Genomic DNA, 16,298 nt, shown 5'->3' with positions numbered 1-16,298 from the left:
TCGTCATTCTCGAGGTAGGCAGCCGGGCTCAGCTGATCATAATAATCATAACTGTAGATTCCACATCACTTCTGTATAATGTTACACTAATATCATTTCGACAAATTACAGGAGAAAGGTTAGCCAGTTAGAAGTAGAAAAAGCCTTCTGGGTATCAGGTAATCCTAATGCGCATGCGTGCCTGTGCATCATAGAAGACTCTATTATTGTAGGGTTGGAACAGCGTCTCGGGAAACAGAATGGTCAATCTTGCTTGCATTGGATGGCTTCATCTACTTTCCCGCCTTCACTAGCGAAGCAAACGTGCTGTCGTCGCGATCGAGAAGCACGGAAGGCGGGTCGAATTCTAGCACCTTTCCGTCACTGAGCGTCAGAATTGTGTCTGACCCCAAAATAGTTCCGACACGATGCTGTGACAAAGGAAAGAAAAATAATCCCAAAGAATGTATTATAAAACATCTATTCAACGTTGAATTACTTGTCAAATCTGTGACAATTATGTGTGTGTGTGTATGTGTGTATGTGTGTGTGCATTTTCCCACTTCATTCTCAGGTGTTAACGGGTATGGAGTCAGACTGAACAGCGAAATCATAATGTGCGTATATCTCATAGAAACACAATCTTAATCTGATTCTTTTCTTTTGGTTGAGATCATGCTAGTTATACTGATGAAGACTGAAACTACACTACTTTCAAAATTACAAGAAGTAATTGAACTTATTTTATTCATATACAAAATACAAATTTGATATGTTGCCTGTGATTAGACACGACTTAATGAAGATGATATTTAGAGTATCACAGCCAAAAGTCGAATTTTCGGGTTGGAATAATTCACAACGTCTATCCTCGACAGCGGGACTTTCTATGCTCTGATTCGATACGCGAGAACCTACAATCAAATTAAGCGTAATTTGAACTCCTCGGCATTAAAGTTAAAGATGATTATACGAAGAAAAGGTAAAGCCCACGTCAAGGTCATCTCTATAATGCAGAAACTTACCGCGATTGTAAGAACGGTTCTATCCGCAAAGACGTCTGACACGACATCTTGTATGATTCGATCCTGTGAAATGAAACATGAGACAATAAATGCACTGACAGCAGTATTATGAAGTATCTAACACAGTCTGATCTAAGTTTAATTGCGTTCACGACCTCAGCGATAGCTGTATGTAACTTTGAGAAGAGACGGAAGCCAGTAGACAGTTAGATACGTGTATGTATACTCATCAGGGAGAACAATAACTTCAAAATATCTCGACAAAAAAAAAGGAGTCTTGAGATGTGTTTAGTATAACAGATATGTATCTTTTCTTCTTCTTTTTTCGGTGAGAATGATTATTCATAGTTATTCATAGTTATTGTTAAAAGCCTCTAAGTTCAGGCTGACAAATTAGAAGCTGCCATCCCATCAAATGCAAGTACATAATCAATCTTTTGAATTGCATTTTTCCGTTCCCTTCCCCCTCTCCCCCCCCCCCCCCTCCTCCGCGACGCTCACCGTTTCGTGATCGATCGATGCCGTCGCTTCATCCATGATGACGATCCGTGAGTTTCGGAGAAAAGCTCGAGCCAGACAGAAAAGCTGCCTCTGACCCACACTGAAATTATCTCCTCCTTCCGTCACCTCATGATCTAAAGTAGGATAAAGCAACAATAACAATTCACGCATAAAAAAAAAAGTGTACTTAAGGTGCTGTGCAATCTGAAATAAGTGTGACAATATTTTTGTGTATACCTGCTCTGCTTTAACGAGTGTGCGCTAAAAGCAAGATGGGACATTCAAATTTGTTTATGATTAGGCCAAATAATTTGATTTGTAAGATTTGTAAGATTTTTGTAAGATTTTATTGACTCTATCGACCCCCTCTCGGGGTATGAGAGTACAAACATATTTACAATATATGAATACAAAAATATAAGTGATAATGTACATGTACGTGTGAAAATAACAGATATAAATAAATATGTTTACAAAAGGCGTAAAGGACGTTGAACTACTCTACCACTACGTGTACAAACATTCACATCTACTTTACTTTCTACAAAAATACTGTCTTTCTTTTGTGGTATTGAGAACTGAAACATAATAATTCTGACAAATTTGGCTAGTTTTTTCAAATGGCAAGCATTAGCTGAATTGAATAATTTGGCCATATGTAATGCACTTGGTCTACTGGCCGTCAAGCTACTTGGTAAATACAATAATCTCTCTTTGTTGAAAAAGGGACAAACAAAAACATAATGAAATTCATCCCCTATATCGTCGGATGAACAAATAGTACAATGCAATTCATCTGTCAGGCTTGCATCAAACCTGCCCTTATTAACGGGTAATCCATTAGATCTACATCTGAATTTACGATACCATAATAACAGGTATACAGATTCAAGGGATTGCCTGACAGATTAGTGAAACTGAAGGGAAATGCTGACGAAATACATCCGAAGTCCTCTTATTCATAGAGTTCTCCCTTCTTATTTCTACTATCTTCCCTTATTTTCCCCTTCAACGTCTTCTTCTTCTTTTTATTATCATTATTGTTATTTTATCATTATTATTATCATCATCATCATCATCATTACTATTATTATGATGATGATGATGATGATGATTACAATTATGATTATGATTTTTTCAAGGACACGATGTGCTTAGTATACTAGCTACTACCAGCACTTGACCAGTGAGTCTGAGGAATACATGGGTCGGCATCTTTCATTCGTATCCGCGGGTGAGAGCGCAATATGAAACATCCTGCTGATTTCACCCATTTCTCCTAAATTTCTCCAATATCGAGAGACATTGGACGTACACAACATGTGGAATATGATTCTATTACTGCCCTCTCCTCTACCTGAGGGGCAAAATATTATGCTTTTAAAATTAATAGATATGTAACGCACAACATGTGCTACAACTGGTCTAATTCGTACTGGAACCGATAATAAGATCTGCGGCAGCACACTGGTGGTAACATTCTACCTTGACCTCGATGTTACCATGGATGTTACACAGAAATCAAAATACAGTAGAAGTGCAACATGTACATGCTGATGCCCTTTCTGTTTTGTCTAATGTAATTGTCATGGGGATTGGATTAATGCTACTTCGGCACTTGATGCTTGCCTAAACCTTCATCCAATTCTGCCACGACATCTTTCAGTTGGGCAATTTCCAGAGCCTTCCACAGTTCGTCATCCCTCTTACTCTTGGTTGGATCCAGATTGAGCCTGCATGGGCAATAAACGATAGGAAAAAAATGGATAAATCTTAAAAGTAATCAAGCAATGAAAGAGAAATTACGTTGTCAGAACAATGGCATGAATGAGGCAAGCAATGTTTGAACCATTATAGTTGCGAGAGTTGATGATGATTATGCAGCTGATAATGAGCGCAGCAAAGGCGACTGCTATTATATACAATTTATTTATTTCTTATAATTCGATAATCGAATTTCGTTCAATTTCATATCTCAAAATTCACGTTCACAGAAACAAAACATACAAAGACAAACTGCATGTTGACTAGCATTAGTCACACACACATGCACACACACACACACACACACACACACACACACACACACACACACACAAACTCGCAGCAGAAGTAGATTTATTTTGAGGATTTCAATCAAGACTTCAGTAAGCTGTAAAAATCTATCCAGGGCAAGTACTGAGCAGGTTTTGCTCGGTGGGTTGGGAATCATATCGAGGCGGCAAGGTAATTTTGAACCTGATTGTGCCCGTAAACATGAAGGCATCCTGGGGTATGATCGACAGGCGCTGACGAAGTGTGATGAGCGGTACGGTGGCGATGTCCAATCCGTCGATGACGATCCGACCTATGCATGGAAATGAGAAAAAAAAACAAAAAAAAAACGAACAGACTATAGTAGAAGATAATGTTTCAGACAACCTGAGGGAGAAAGCAGAAACTAACTTGACAACAACAAAGATGTGAGCTTGTTGCAGCGAACACTTCTGAAGAAGAAAATTGAATGTAGGCCCTAATTCATCATCTCAATCCGACACGTAACCATATTAAAGCCTGTGTGATGGCAATTCTCCAGTGTATATCAGGCCCCTATTAAATAGATCTTTGCCGCTTGTAGAGATCATGAGAAATTACTCGATAAACTTCGATGACAAAGTGAAGATACAAAGGTGGCCTGGTCGATCGCTTTCGTTTCTCAGACGTTAAAGGCGGGAAGAATGTCATTTTATACACTATGAACGGACAAGTTGTTTGACGTCGTTACGAATGCAAGTCCCAGTGAAAAACGAATTAAAGATAGTATCAAAACTTAGATTAAAAACAAACGAAAGTGAGTGATTACACCACGCGTCATAACAGCGTAATGCAATTTGAGCACAGGGGAGCTTGTATGTAGACACTTCTGTTGATCTTTTAAGACACAAAAAGTTTTCCTCCTACCAACCTGACATGTACATGATTGAAGAAAAAAAAATCACCAAGTTTGCTGTCTCACGTCTAAAAACGTTTAAGAGATAGAAGGAAAACTTTGACATTTTTGTATTACGTACGTAATATCAGTATTAACTGACAAGGTTTATATTAAGATACAGAATACTACTTGATATAACATGTCGTAGAAATGGAAGAGCTGGGAAATGAACCCCATTATTGTTGAAATAATATCAAAATGTGTAGGAGAATGAATGAATCAATAGTTGAGAATTATACCTTGAAACGTGTCAATAATCCTGAAAAGGGCAAGAGTGAGGGAAGATTTGCCGCTTCCTGTTCTTCCACAGATACCGAGCTGTTGATGAATACAGATCAAGAACAAATAAGGAAACAACAGCAACAACAGAAAAGACACATTTCATCTTCATGATCTTCAAGACAGCATGCCAGATGATTATGCTTCATGGAGCAAAGTCATTCATTTCAAAACAAAAACAGGGATATAAACACTTACGAAGATCTCGGCGTGCAAACCAATCACTCTACAGCAAACGTGACTTGCGATAAATGCATGCAGTTACCATGACAGCAGCCATGCAACGACCAATCAGCTGTAAGCATTTCGGCTGTCGTTTTTGTATGGTCACTGTAAGCATGCAACTTCCTTTTCCCGGGTAAACGGAGGCTTTTGTCTCGTACCTTCTCCTTTTCTGGGATGTGCAGAGTGACTTCCTGCAGAACGGGATCCAGATCTTTGGCGTAGCGCACGCTGATGTTTTCTAGATTTATGTCTCCTTTATCTGGCCACGATCTGGGAGGCTCGATACCTGATGTGCGATGAAAGAATAAAAGGTAGATTATTAAGTGAAAAAAAAAATGACAAGTGGAATAAATCGATAAACTAATAAAGGAAAAAAGAAATGGAGGATGGATAAAGAAAAACATCTTACATTGTCTTAAGGTTAATCACGCTTATAAGTAGAGAAAGATGGATAATCTAAATAGAGATAAGGAGAGAGAGCGAGATAGACATAGATAAATAGATATAGGCAGACAGTTTTACTGGCTATTCTCTTCAAGTTTGTATCTTCTTTTTATACCTTTATACCCTGACTAATCGATATGTTTGCTCTATAATTATGGTGATGATATTAAGTTTGTGACTTTGCTAATGTACGTCGACATTCGTCATGTCCTACCGCCTGTAAGTCATTTCTATATGATACTGTATATCTAAAGATACGACGTACATCATTAATAGGCCTATGTTTTTTGAGTGTGCTAGTTTGAGAAATGGTGACAACACATTGTTTACCTTAAATAATTCTTTGCATTTACATAGATTGATCGGATTCACGTATGTGAAAGTTTGTAAAGATGTCATAAAATATCAACGGAACCCTGATAGGAAGAGACACGAGAGAGAGAAGGGGGATAGAGTTAGGAAGAACGACGGAGAGACAGAGACATCTGGGAGAAGGGAAAGGAGAGGAGAGGAGAGGAGAAGAGAAGAGAGAGAGGGAGAGAAGAGAGAGAAATGTCCTCTTACCATCGTAGTCTTCAGTAGGTACCTCTGTGTAATACTGCACTCTCTCGACAGCATTCATTTGAAGTTCTAAATCTGCCGCTGCTCGAACGACAAGATTCATATAAAGTGAGATCTGCGAACAGAAACACCAATGGTTAGTTTAGAGCAGAATGGCATAATATTTCAATAAAAAGACCAAACGAAAAAGTACAGATTGGATTTATCAGACCACAACATACCTGAATCACAGATACGTTTTCTTAATGAGAGAGCAAACATCATGAAACCAGCAGCACGTTCAAGATTACCCATTCTTGCGATTTTTTTTTTGATTTTTTTTTAAACCAACGCAAAACATAACAAATCTTTCTCGTTGAATTGCAGATACATTTGTACCTGTATGAGAGCATGAAAAGTATCGGATAATTGAAAGTCATCAAAAAAGGAAAGGCACAATAAACCATAAGGAACGAGACATAATTGGTACATCGACAAACTTGGTGTTGTAGTCTAGATCATAGCACCATAGGCAAGAAATCTGAGCAACGAAGTTATTCACGATGTATACGTGTGTATCATAATTGATGTGGTCCTTATGACAGAGGATAATCTTATGTCAGTGCACATTGTGGCAAATAAGCTTACCTCGAGCGAATAGGAAATGACTAGACCCACATAGCTTGAATCCAGGCCACCGTTGAGGGCAGCAAGCACTGACGCGAGACTCGACAAAAGTACAGCCAGAGCACCCAGGTAATCCTGTCGTTACACAGATTGAGGAGAGTTAGCAAAGCTTTGCTCTATTTTCCTTCTTCTTTTTAATTTTGTGCATTTGACTGATTCAAATATATGATTACAAAATATTCTTTGTTTAATATCTCGCTGTCAGCACATGCCAGTGAATGGAACATGTGCGTCACTGTTCTATCTTGATTTTTGTTTATCATAAATGATTACAAATAAGTGTCCATTGATTCAAAGGATATCGTTATTATTATCCTTATTATCATTATTATTATTATTTTCATTACTACTATTTATTATTTATTTATTTACTTGTTACAATCATTATTATTAACATAAGGATAAGAAGAAAAAGAAGAGGACGAACAGCTGATAAACACACAAAAAAAAAAGACTACAAGGAGAACAAGCTAGAGAGCAAAAGGGTGTTAATACATTATTCATAACTGGAAATAGTTAAGAATTCAAGCTTTTGTGCCAGATATCGTTCTAAACTCTTGTGGCGTGTAAAGACAACTTACCAAGCGTATGGCCACCCATCGCTGGGCAGTAACGAGATAGAGGAAAACTGCGTTATTTTTGAGAATTCGCTCTAGGGCTATGTTGAAGAATCTCTTTTCGTCTCTGCAAATATAAGAAGAAAGAGTTTCAAAGAAATTAATAATGGTGATAATAGCTGAAATGAAATTAAGGATGTAATATTGGAGAAAGCTTGCTTCTCTGTAGCCTGTTGATTTGAATTATTGTGCCAAGGCCCTTTTCTGATAGTTGGGCTTGTTTAGTTTGTCCACGTGCGATACAAGAAATACTTTATTCATCCATATGAACTATTAAGTACCGAAGTGATAATGTCAGAGTCTTTGTTACTTAGTACAGCATAGGTGAGGAACCAAGTGAGCGCGTAAACACTCGGGGGTCATGGCGATGTCATGGCGACATGTTACTTTGGTACTCTACACGGTCGTCACAGTAGAAACTTTAAAATGGCATGGTATGAATTGAGAAGATACTACGTTTTTTTTTTTTATTTATTGTATTAAACCATCAAGTTCTTATTCTGAAATTTCAATTTAATATGTTGATATCACTTTTAACATATGATCATCATATTATTATCATATTATATAATTGTATTGATAATGATAAAATATTACACATTATATCATTATAATACTATTACATCATGAAATAGTTATCGTCTTGTCCTCATTATATTGACAATTCCGAATTTCAATACATTCATTGTAATGAATAAGGATTAGTTGGAACTGGTAAAGATAATTAATTCTGCGCAAAATAGCTTAAAGCTTATGTCATTTTGAGAGAGGAATATAAACTTTGTTCTTGTAAATTTAAGGCTTACTTATAGATTCCAATTCATTGGTTTTTGAAAATTCTGCAACTACAACAAACAATACACTATATGAACAAGAACGAGATCAAGACCGTTAAGTGAGACTGAATTTTGTACTTTGCCCTATGAAAAACTGTAATAAAAGTAGCACAACTCATGCTTAAAAAACAAAAAAACACACAAAAAAACACATCACCAAAATACTGATAAGAAGTCTCTTAGACCATTTGAGTTAAAGTTGATACTAATATTGATTAATGGACAAGAGTAGATTGATTGAACTTACTGAAAAGCCCTGATGGTCGGCAGCCCGCCCAGGGTTTCAGAAAAGTGTGCGAAAATCGGCGATCGAGTCACGCTCTCGTTGCGCTGCAGCTCCCTGCACGTGTAAAGAGGTAAAATGTGTCGTGTATTGATGCGTAGGAACAATTTATGCAAATTGTGGCCTTTTGTTATTTTTTTATATACTGTATTGAAAGCGGAACACAGAAATTGATTGAACTGAACTGAACATGCGTGAATGATTATATACACACATACATACACATGCACACAACATGTGACTGTAAGCAGATGATAATTAAATGTATGCATATAAACCTACATAAAGATTTAATACATTATGTGATTATGTAATTACATATTATTACATACAGTAGATTCATGTGTGACTACTTACATCACGTCTTTAATTATTTGAACAACTGTTTCCTTACGATTTGTGGATTTGTGTATGTATATAAAAGGGAATGCCAAGTCTCAACTCGTTACACTGACGTTATAGAATAGTAAATGGGAATACTGTTTCTGTTACCTTGAAGTAATGATGTAATACACGAGCTTACCTTGAAGTAATGATGTAATACACGAGCAGTAAGGCGAATGCCACGAGGATCGGGACCATGAAACTAACGAACAGGTAGTTGGCGGCGATGATGACCACGAAAGATGACAGGACTTGGGAAGCCAGATTTATAATGGTCCGAATGGTTTGCAGTAACCGCTGTTTCAAATCAATATGACCCATATGGATATCGGTATGAACTGCCTAGTAAATCTGCCACATGTTCTATGCTACTAAGTTTAAAAACATGAACGCTCCAAAATGTTAACACAATATCTGTGTTTCAACAGTTATGGTCGTATGCAGTCCACTTAACACTTACGTCACATTAATCTGGAAATGGAACTGCATTTCTTAGGGGGTGTTGCAAGAAAGTTGCAATTAATATTGCATCTTGCAGTTAATTGCAAGCTCCCTTCTTGCAACTGCAACTTGCGATTGATTGCAAGTTGCAATAGATCTATCTATTGCAAAGTTTGCAATAGATATTTGCAATAGATTGCAACTCGACTTTCTTGCAACACCCCTTAGATTGGTAATTACATGAATTACTTTATTGGTAACTGTGAGCTCTTATTTCTGCTTACTTGATCGATGTACTGTGTGTCTGTTGACAGCCTGTTGAGAATTCGTCCCGTTGGTGTCGTGTCAAAGAAACTGGAGAGAAAAAATACCCAATAGTTTGCAATATTCCCGACAACTATCATGATACTCAGTGATGGCTGGCCGTTAACGCGTCTCATCTCATTTGTACGTACAGTAGGTATTCTATGATTCACGGCGATAATAAAGCATTAAGAGGAGCATGAAGAATACATCCAATGTGAAGTTTAACGTAACCGAATTTATTTCCAAACGATCCATATTTTGTTGATATTCTTCATGACATCACCTGCTAGTTAACATGATTAAGACAGTTTCGCCATCACTCACATTCATTCATAGGAGCATGAACTGATGAACAATACATCAAATCTAAAACTTAGCTTAACCGAAGTTATCTCCAAACAATCCATATTTTCTTGATATTTTTATCTCCCATCGCACCTGCTCATTGAGACGATTAAATTTTTGACATACAATCGTTTTCTTATATAATATATATATATATATTGATCAAAGAAAAAGATAAATATCTGCATACATTCATTCAGACATTACTCAGAGTTTCATGATGTGTCTAACAATCTCGAAAAAGCTATGCAAGACATTTTGTGGGGGGGGGGGGGCATAATCTACAAGCTGTGCTTTTCAGTGGGTCCCCATCTCTATCCTCTGGTTGATTTATCATTACAATGCCTGTTTGTATGAACCCATTCAAAAGTTTAATGTACCCCCTTTTTATTGACTCTTATGTTGAAATACTTTACTTTCACCACTGTACATAATATTATATGTTACTGATTATGTTGCGATAGAGAAAATGCAACGAATTGACAACCGAAAAAAAAATGAATGAATGAAGACAGTAACGTCATTTTGACCCCGTTTCCTCACCGCATAGGTATTGAAATGATGTTGTCCAGCATGCTGATATGCATGTGTTTAGCCGCAAAGAACACGCCACACGTGATGGCCATGACTGAAAACACTCGCATTATAATGTTACCCACTGACAGCGCAGCGTAGATTGAGATGTAGTAATCGGTGTCCTCCAGAGCCTCTTCCTCCTGAATGGAAGAATAAACAAAATGATGTTTTCCCCAAAAATTATGGATTATATTTCAAGTTATTTGATAAAAAAAAAATCACGATAATAATTATCATGGTAAGGTTTGATAAGGATAATTACAATGATTCTTCGTCATTTACATTTGAAGAGTCGTATATTTCATTTCATTTCATTTCATTTATTTCATTCTTTCTTTCTTTTCGGCAAACATAACACCAAATGAATCCGAAGATATAAATGGGCATGTATTCGACTTTACATGGTAGATAATGGTTAACAAATACAAAATTATACAATTATACATGCATATGATATAAAAGAAAAGCATGACACGTGCATGTCTAATTTCGCAGCAGATCTAACATAGATCGGTTTTCGGGGGGGGGGGGTAAGGGTCACTGTCACCCCACTCCAGCATAGATGGGAAGAATCTAGGAAGTATGTAGGCCCTATTATGATCATCTGTAGGTGACCCTATAAATAATTAAGGTGATAGTTTTCGAATCGAACAAAAACGACATCAAATTCGGATGTCAATAACATTCGTTGCATTTGCTTTAATTCAAGAAAAAATGTTCAGGCATGGACAACTAAAAAAAAAAAAGAAGGAATAATCTTGTAAGTGACAAAATACCAGGAATAAAGCGTGGTGAGGCAAATTCAGTATATCGCCTTCACCGTACTGAATGAGGTTACACAAACCTGCGTTTCATTTAAACCCACGCCAACTTCAGACCACTCAGCCAGCCAGAAATTGGTGCCAACTTGCAATGCCGCCCTCATGAGCACGGTGAGAATCATGAGGATGGCGACGCAGTAATTCATAGCTTTGCAGTAGGCTAGGTAGACCTTGTACGAGACTGATCCCCTCTCTCGATCTTCCGTCACGATCAGTCGACCTTTCTCCGTTTCTTTACAGGAGGGAAAAATTGAACAATGTCAGATGTGATACGAAGTAATTCCCATCTCTGTACAGATGACAAGTGCAAATGCAATATGCTTAGGGCCTAATTGTACAACCTTTGTTAATCCTGTCACAGTTAGAAAAGGCAAAGGACAAATAATGATCGTCGTGTGCGATCTTATTTCAGAAAAAAAAAATGTGAAAAAACGGTTGATTCCACAAGATTGGATTAGTATAGTGCAACAGTTCTCGCCTCCTCTTAAAAAAAAAAATACGAATTCTTAACAACTTCATTTCGATTGCCCTATCACACATTCTGTTAATGCTATACATAACATCAATTCTACTATGATAGGAATGATATTGATAATAATGATAACAGTAATAACAATAAATAAAGATAATAATAATAATTATAATAATGATTATTATCATTATTATTATTATTACAATAATAATTACAATAACAGTAGAAATAATAAATAAATGAATAAAGATAGACTGATAAATGGATTGATGAATCAATCAATCAATCAATCAATCGATAAGTAAACCCTCCACCGGCTGTGTTTATGTCACAGGATAGATACCCGAATCGTTAGGTGTTGCCTTCGATGACTTGGACATGGATAACTCGAGGCGAGATATCTGCTTCTTCAGAGATCGTCTCTCCTCCAGCACAGCCTCCGATTCGGCCCCCGACAACTCAGCCTCTGATTCAGTCATGACCTTTATCGCCTTCTGCCAATCGGCGCAGAGCGAGGGATCGGCAGTGGCTATATCATCTGGATCACCCTGGAGCAGTATTTTCCCATCTTTCATCACGATGATCTGGCTTACAACAGATGAATTATCAATGTTTAGTTGATTCGTAGTGATTCGAATTTGTTAATTTGTAAAATGATGTTATATAATATGACACTACATTACAGCGCATCATGTTGTTTATCAGTGTATTACATCGTTTCGTATCATTCATATCGAATCATATCGTATGATTCTATATTTCGTTTCGTATCATATCATATCATATATAATACTATACCATACCATATCATATCATATCATATCATATCATATATCACATCATATCATATCATATCATATCATATCATATCATATCATATCACATCATATCATATCATATCACATCTAAATTATCATGATAATATATCCAGCGATTGATTTCGATATTCCCACAGGCATACAAATGAAATTACAAATAATATTATTAAAGAAATGCATCAACTAGCCTTGTCAGCTTCCGGTAGATATTGTAGCTGGTGAGTGACAAGAATGATCGTCCTCTTCTGCTTCTTGAGGATTTTCAGAATACCATTCTCAAAGAGATGCGCACCTACATGCATATCAAGTGCCGACAGAGGGTCGTCCTAGTACAGCAATAAAAGAAAAGTCTTTAAATTAGTGTCAATTAAGATAAGCGCTTAAAGGCAAGAGTAACGATTTTACTGACCTATACATGATACATGCTGAAGTATCCAAGTTTTCTATAACATTGGTAGTTTGGGCATTATTTTGCATTCCATCCGGTTCATCTTCCTTATTTTGATATTGTACGTTGCTACTTTTCATTTTAATTGCTTCATTCTTCAAATTCATGAAATTCTTCCGTCGAGATGTTTTCATTGCAACTGATTGACAAATTGCCCTACATCGACGTTACGTCGATGTAGGGCAATAATATTTGTCAATCAGTTGCAATGCTTCATTCTTGTGGATAACAAGAACGGTTTTGATTTACAGGGCAGCACCTATTTCTTTCCAACAGGTGCTCATTTTGTTAAGACTCTGCAAATAAAGTCACTAAATGAAATCAAACAAAGAGAACAAACATTTGTAAAGGAGTTTCATCATCATCTGATATGAAAAAAAAAAACTTTGAATGTTAAATGAAACTGTCAGATGTTTTCATAAATGAATGAAATTGTTGGCAACCACAAGTGCAAATCAGATGAGATGGTTATTTCATTTCCGCACAGGAATTCTATAGCTCACTACAAAAGTAAGCAATAGTGAAATAATGTGTTCTAGTTGATGAATATTGTTTGATGAATTATCTCTAAGACTTAATTGAGCATGGACATCGTGCTCCTATTCGGTCGTAGGTTTAAATTGCCTGTATATTGTGACTTATGTGCTCTCGCATCACAAAAACCTATAAATCCAAACAGGGGGTGGGGTGTAAGGAACAACTTTCATTTCTATTTTTACGTACCAGAATGACAATGTCACTCTTTGAATACATGGTCCTAGCCACGCTGACACGCTGCTTCTGTCCTCCGCTCAGGTTAATGCCTTTCTCGCCTATCTCTGTGTGATCTCCTCCGGGGAGCATCGCAATATCAGGTGCAAGTGCGCATGCGTTAATGACCTTGCCGTACCTGTGTTCACGAACGGAGAAAGTCAAATTCAAATTTGAATTATTGTTTCAATAACAATATATCGATGATTTTTCTTATCTATAAATTCAAGTGCATTTTGTGAGGCATAGGCAGGTATAAACAAGACACAAAGATGAATAAAGACCAAACGAAAGAATGAGAATAAAGACTATATTGCATGTATACGTTAGAATGGGAAATTAAAATCTGATTTTAAAAAAAAAAACACGCCACACGATTTTCTTTCAGTTATTCATTTCCATTATGTAGTTCGTAAAAGGGTAAGTGTCCTGTCTAGAAACTGCAAAGACGCTGTATAAAGAAATGGTGGTTAAACATCACCCGTTTTATAAAGTTGTACAAAGCTAGACTACACGTTAGGGTAAACTCATTTCTTTAAACCTCCAATCTATTACAAACTTTTATTTCGCTACAGGAGTAGATACGAATTGTCTTACATTCTGGTTTAAGCAACTAAGGAATTGAATGTGTTCTAACTGAACCTGGGATCGAAAGAAAACGTCATGTCAATTGAACGTGCTTGACAATAACAGATGAATGAATAAATCGTATCGGGGCAATTACGACCCGAGGGCAATTACCCACAGTGATAAGGTTAGAGTAAAGATTAGGGTTAGAGTTAGGTTTCGGGTTTGGAGTTTGGGTTAGGGTTAGGATTAGGTTCAAGATTAGGGTTAGGGTCAGGGGAAGGGTCCGGGGTAATTGCCCTAGACCAGAATAAATATGTAAATAACTAAATAAATATATAAACAAATAAATAAATGATAAAGTGAAGTCATATAGTAGTAAATCAAAATATTTGTTAGTGGTATTTTCAAATACTTTGTTGCGTCAAAGTCCGTCCCAAAAATGATGTTGTCTTTCAACGACGCATTCATGAGCCAAGCCTTTTGCGGCCCATAGGCAACCGCAGCACCCTTCCTGAAAAGGAGAGACAACACAAAGTTGAACAAATTTAACAAATTTCAAGTCAAACTCAACCAAACCCCGTCTCAGACAAAAAAAAAAACCCGACATTAAATTAGTTGAATGTTATCTTTGCAAAGCGTAATTTTAGCTATTCTCTACATCCAGAAAACAAGTCCTTCATGGAACCATCCATGCAAAACAGACGGTAAATTGGAATCGAGTCGAAATGGGTTCGCGCGGTCTACAATGACTTTATGAGGTAATCGCGAAATAGACGTCTACTTCTCATACTTATTAGATAATGACAATGAAAATATTGATATGTCATGTTTCACGGACAGGCTGCTTCCCATGGTCCGACTTGGAATCGGGTCAAACTTGAATCAATATATCATATTATTTTCATAAAGTGTACTAGCGAAACACACCTAGGTAAGAATATATTCGTTCTATGAGAGTTAAAGGCATTATTTACCATTTGCAGATGAAACAAAAGCCCAGCTTTAGTACTTCAAAATAGTTTTAAAATGTGAGTTAGGAATAGAAACAACCGATGTAAGAATTTGAATCAGTAACCTGTTATTGTTGAATATACAAAATAAGAACAACAGTTGTAATAAAACAAAAAAAAATCTAGACTAGAAGTGTTAAAACACGCTCACCTGAGGACAACGCGTCCTCGGATGGTCGTCATTTCACCCATGATGGCCTGAAGAAGGGACGACTTGCCACTCCCCACTGTCCCAACCACAACAGTGAGCTTGCCTGCACGCAAAGTGCACACAGGACGAGTCCCAAGTAATAACAGTTTATATCATAAAATGATATTGGGGACAGTAAGAATGATCATGAGGAAGAGGAAAAAGTCAATACTGGTAATCATGGTTGTTATAATGATAACAGTAATAATGTCATAATGATAGTGATATTGACAATACTGAAAAGAACGAGAAATTAAATGAAGATATTTCTACACGATGACTCCCACAACGGTAATACCCAAGGTAATATTTCCTTCACTTGATGAATGGCGTCGCCTCTCCCTTATCAATGTTTACAGTTTCGATCGAGATCGAGAATAAGAGACAAGATGATATGCATCTTATGTGTTTACAGAAGCGTGTGAAAGCAAGACTTCGAAGAGTTACTCATATCATCAACAAACAATTTTGAATGATAGCCAAGAGAAAAAATACGCAGTGAAAATTTTCATGAATTGTTCCAGTTCATAACGTTAAAGTCCCTTGATCTTCTGAATAGGTATCATGATAAAGTAAAAACAGCCTAATTTCGTCATTAAAAAAGATAGATGTAACCCAAAAGGCTCCGCCATATATGGATTAGCCACATTCACCCACACCATATTCTAGAGGTATATCATTGTATATTGCACTGGTCTTACCAGATGGAATGTCTACGTTGATATCACTGAGGACTGGTGAGGAAGATTTCGGATCCCAAGTAAAATTACCGTCTTGAAC

The 16,298-nt window shown here is 36.9% G+C and overlaps 1 protein-coding gene across 1 annotated transcript in view; it reads right to left on the bottom strand.

The window, feature by feature from the left end:
- Positions 1-272: 272 nt before the first annotated feature.
- The window catches only part of LOC140241142 (ATP-binding cassette sub-family C member 9-like), a 32,346-nt gene continuing 16,320 nt past the window's right edge, over positions 273-16,298 (bottom strand). The window contains exons 11-31 of the mRNA XM_072320905.1: positions 16,220-16,298; positions 15,480-15,582; positions 14,731-14,829; positions 13,722-13,887; positions 12,739-12,876; positions 12,076-12,316; positions 11,284-11,492; positions 10,407-10,576; positions 9,497-9,566; positions 8,911-9,068; positions 8,352-8,444; positions 7,233-7,335; positions 6,613-6,726; positions 5,989-6,100; positions 5,139-5,266; positions 4,716-4,794; positions 3,744-3,852; positions 3,135-3,238; positions 1,506-1,639; positions 1,005-1,067; positions 273-410 (exon numbers count right to left, since the gene is read on the bottom strand). Coding sequence (XP_072177006.1) covers positions 273-410; positions 1,005-1,067; positions 1,506-1,639; positions 3,135-3,238; positions 3,744-3,852; positions 4,716-4,794; positions 5,139-5,266; positions 5,989-6,100; positions 6,613-6,726; positions 7,233-7,335; positions 8,352-8,444; positions 8,911-9,068; positions 9,497-9,566; positions 10,407-10,576; positions 11,284-11,492; positions 12,076-12,316; positions 12,739-12,876; positions 13,722-13,887; positions 14,731-14,829; positions 15,480-15,582; positions 16,220-16,298 — 2,610 coding nt within the window. The remainder of the gene's footprint in view (positions 411-1,004; positions 1,068-1,505; positions 1,640-3,134; positions 3,239-3,743; positions 3,853-4,715; positions 4,795-5,138; positions 5,267-5,988; positions 6,101-6,612; positions 6,727-7,232; positions 7,336-8,351; positions 8,445-8,910; positions 9,069-9,496; positions 9,567-10,406; positions 10,577-11,283; positions 11,493-12,075; positions 12,317-12,738; positions 12,877-13,721; positions 13,888-14,730; positions 14,830-15,479; positions 15,583-16,219) is intronic.

The sequence above is a fragment of the Diadema setosum genome, chromosome 2, assembly GCF_964275005.1.
Source record: "Diadema setosum chromosome 2, eeDiaSeto1, whole genome shotgun sequence".
Lineage (NCBI taxonomy): Eukaryota > Metazoa > Echinodermata > Echinoidea > Diadematoida > Diadematidae > Diadema > Diadema setosum.
This window is presented reverse-complemented; position numbering and strand designations above follow the sequence as displayed.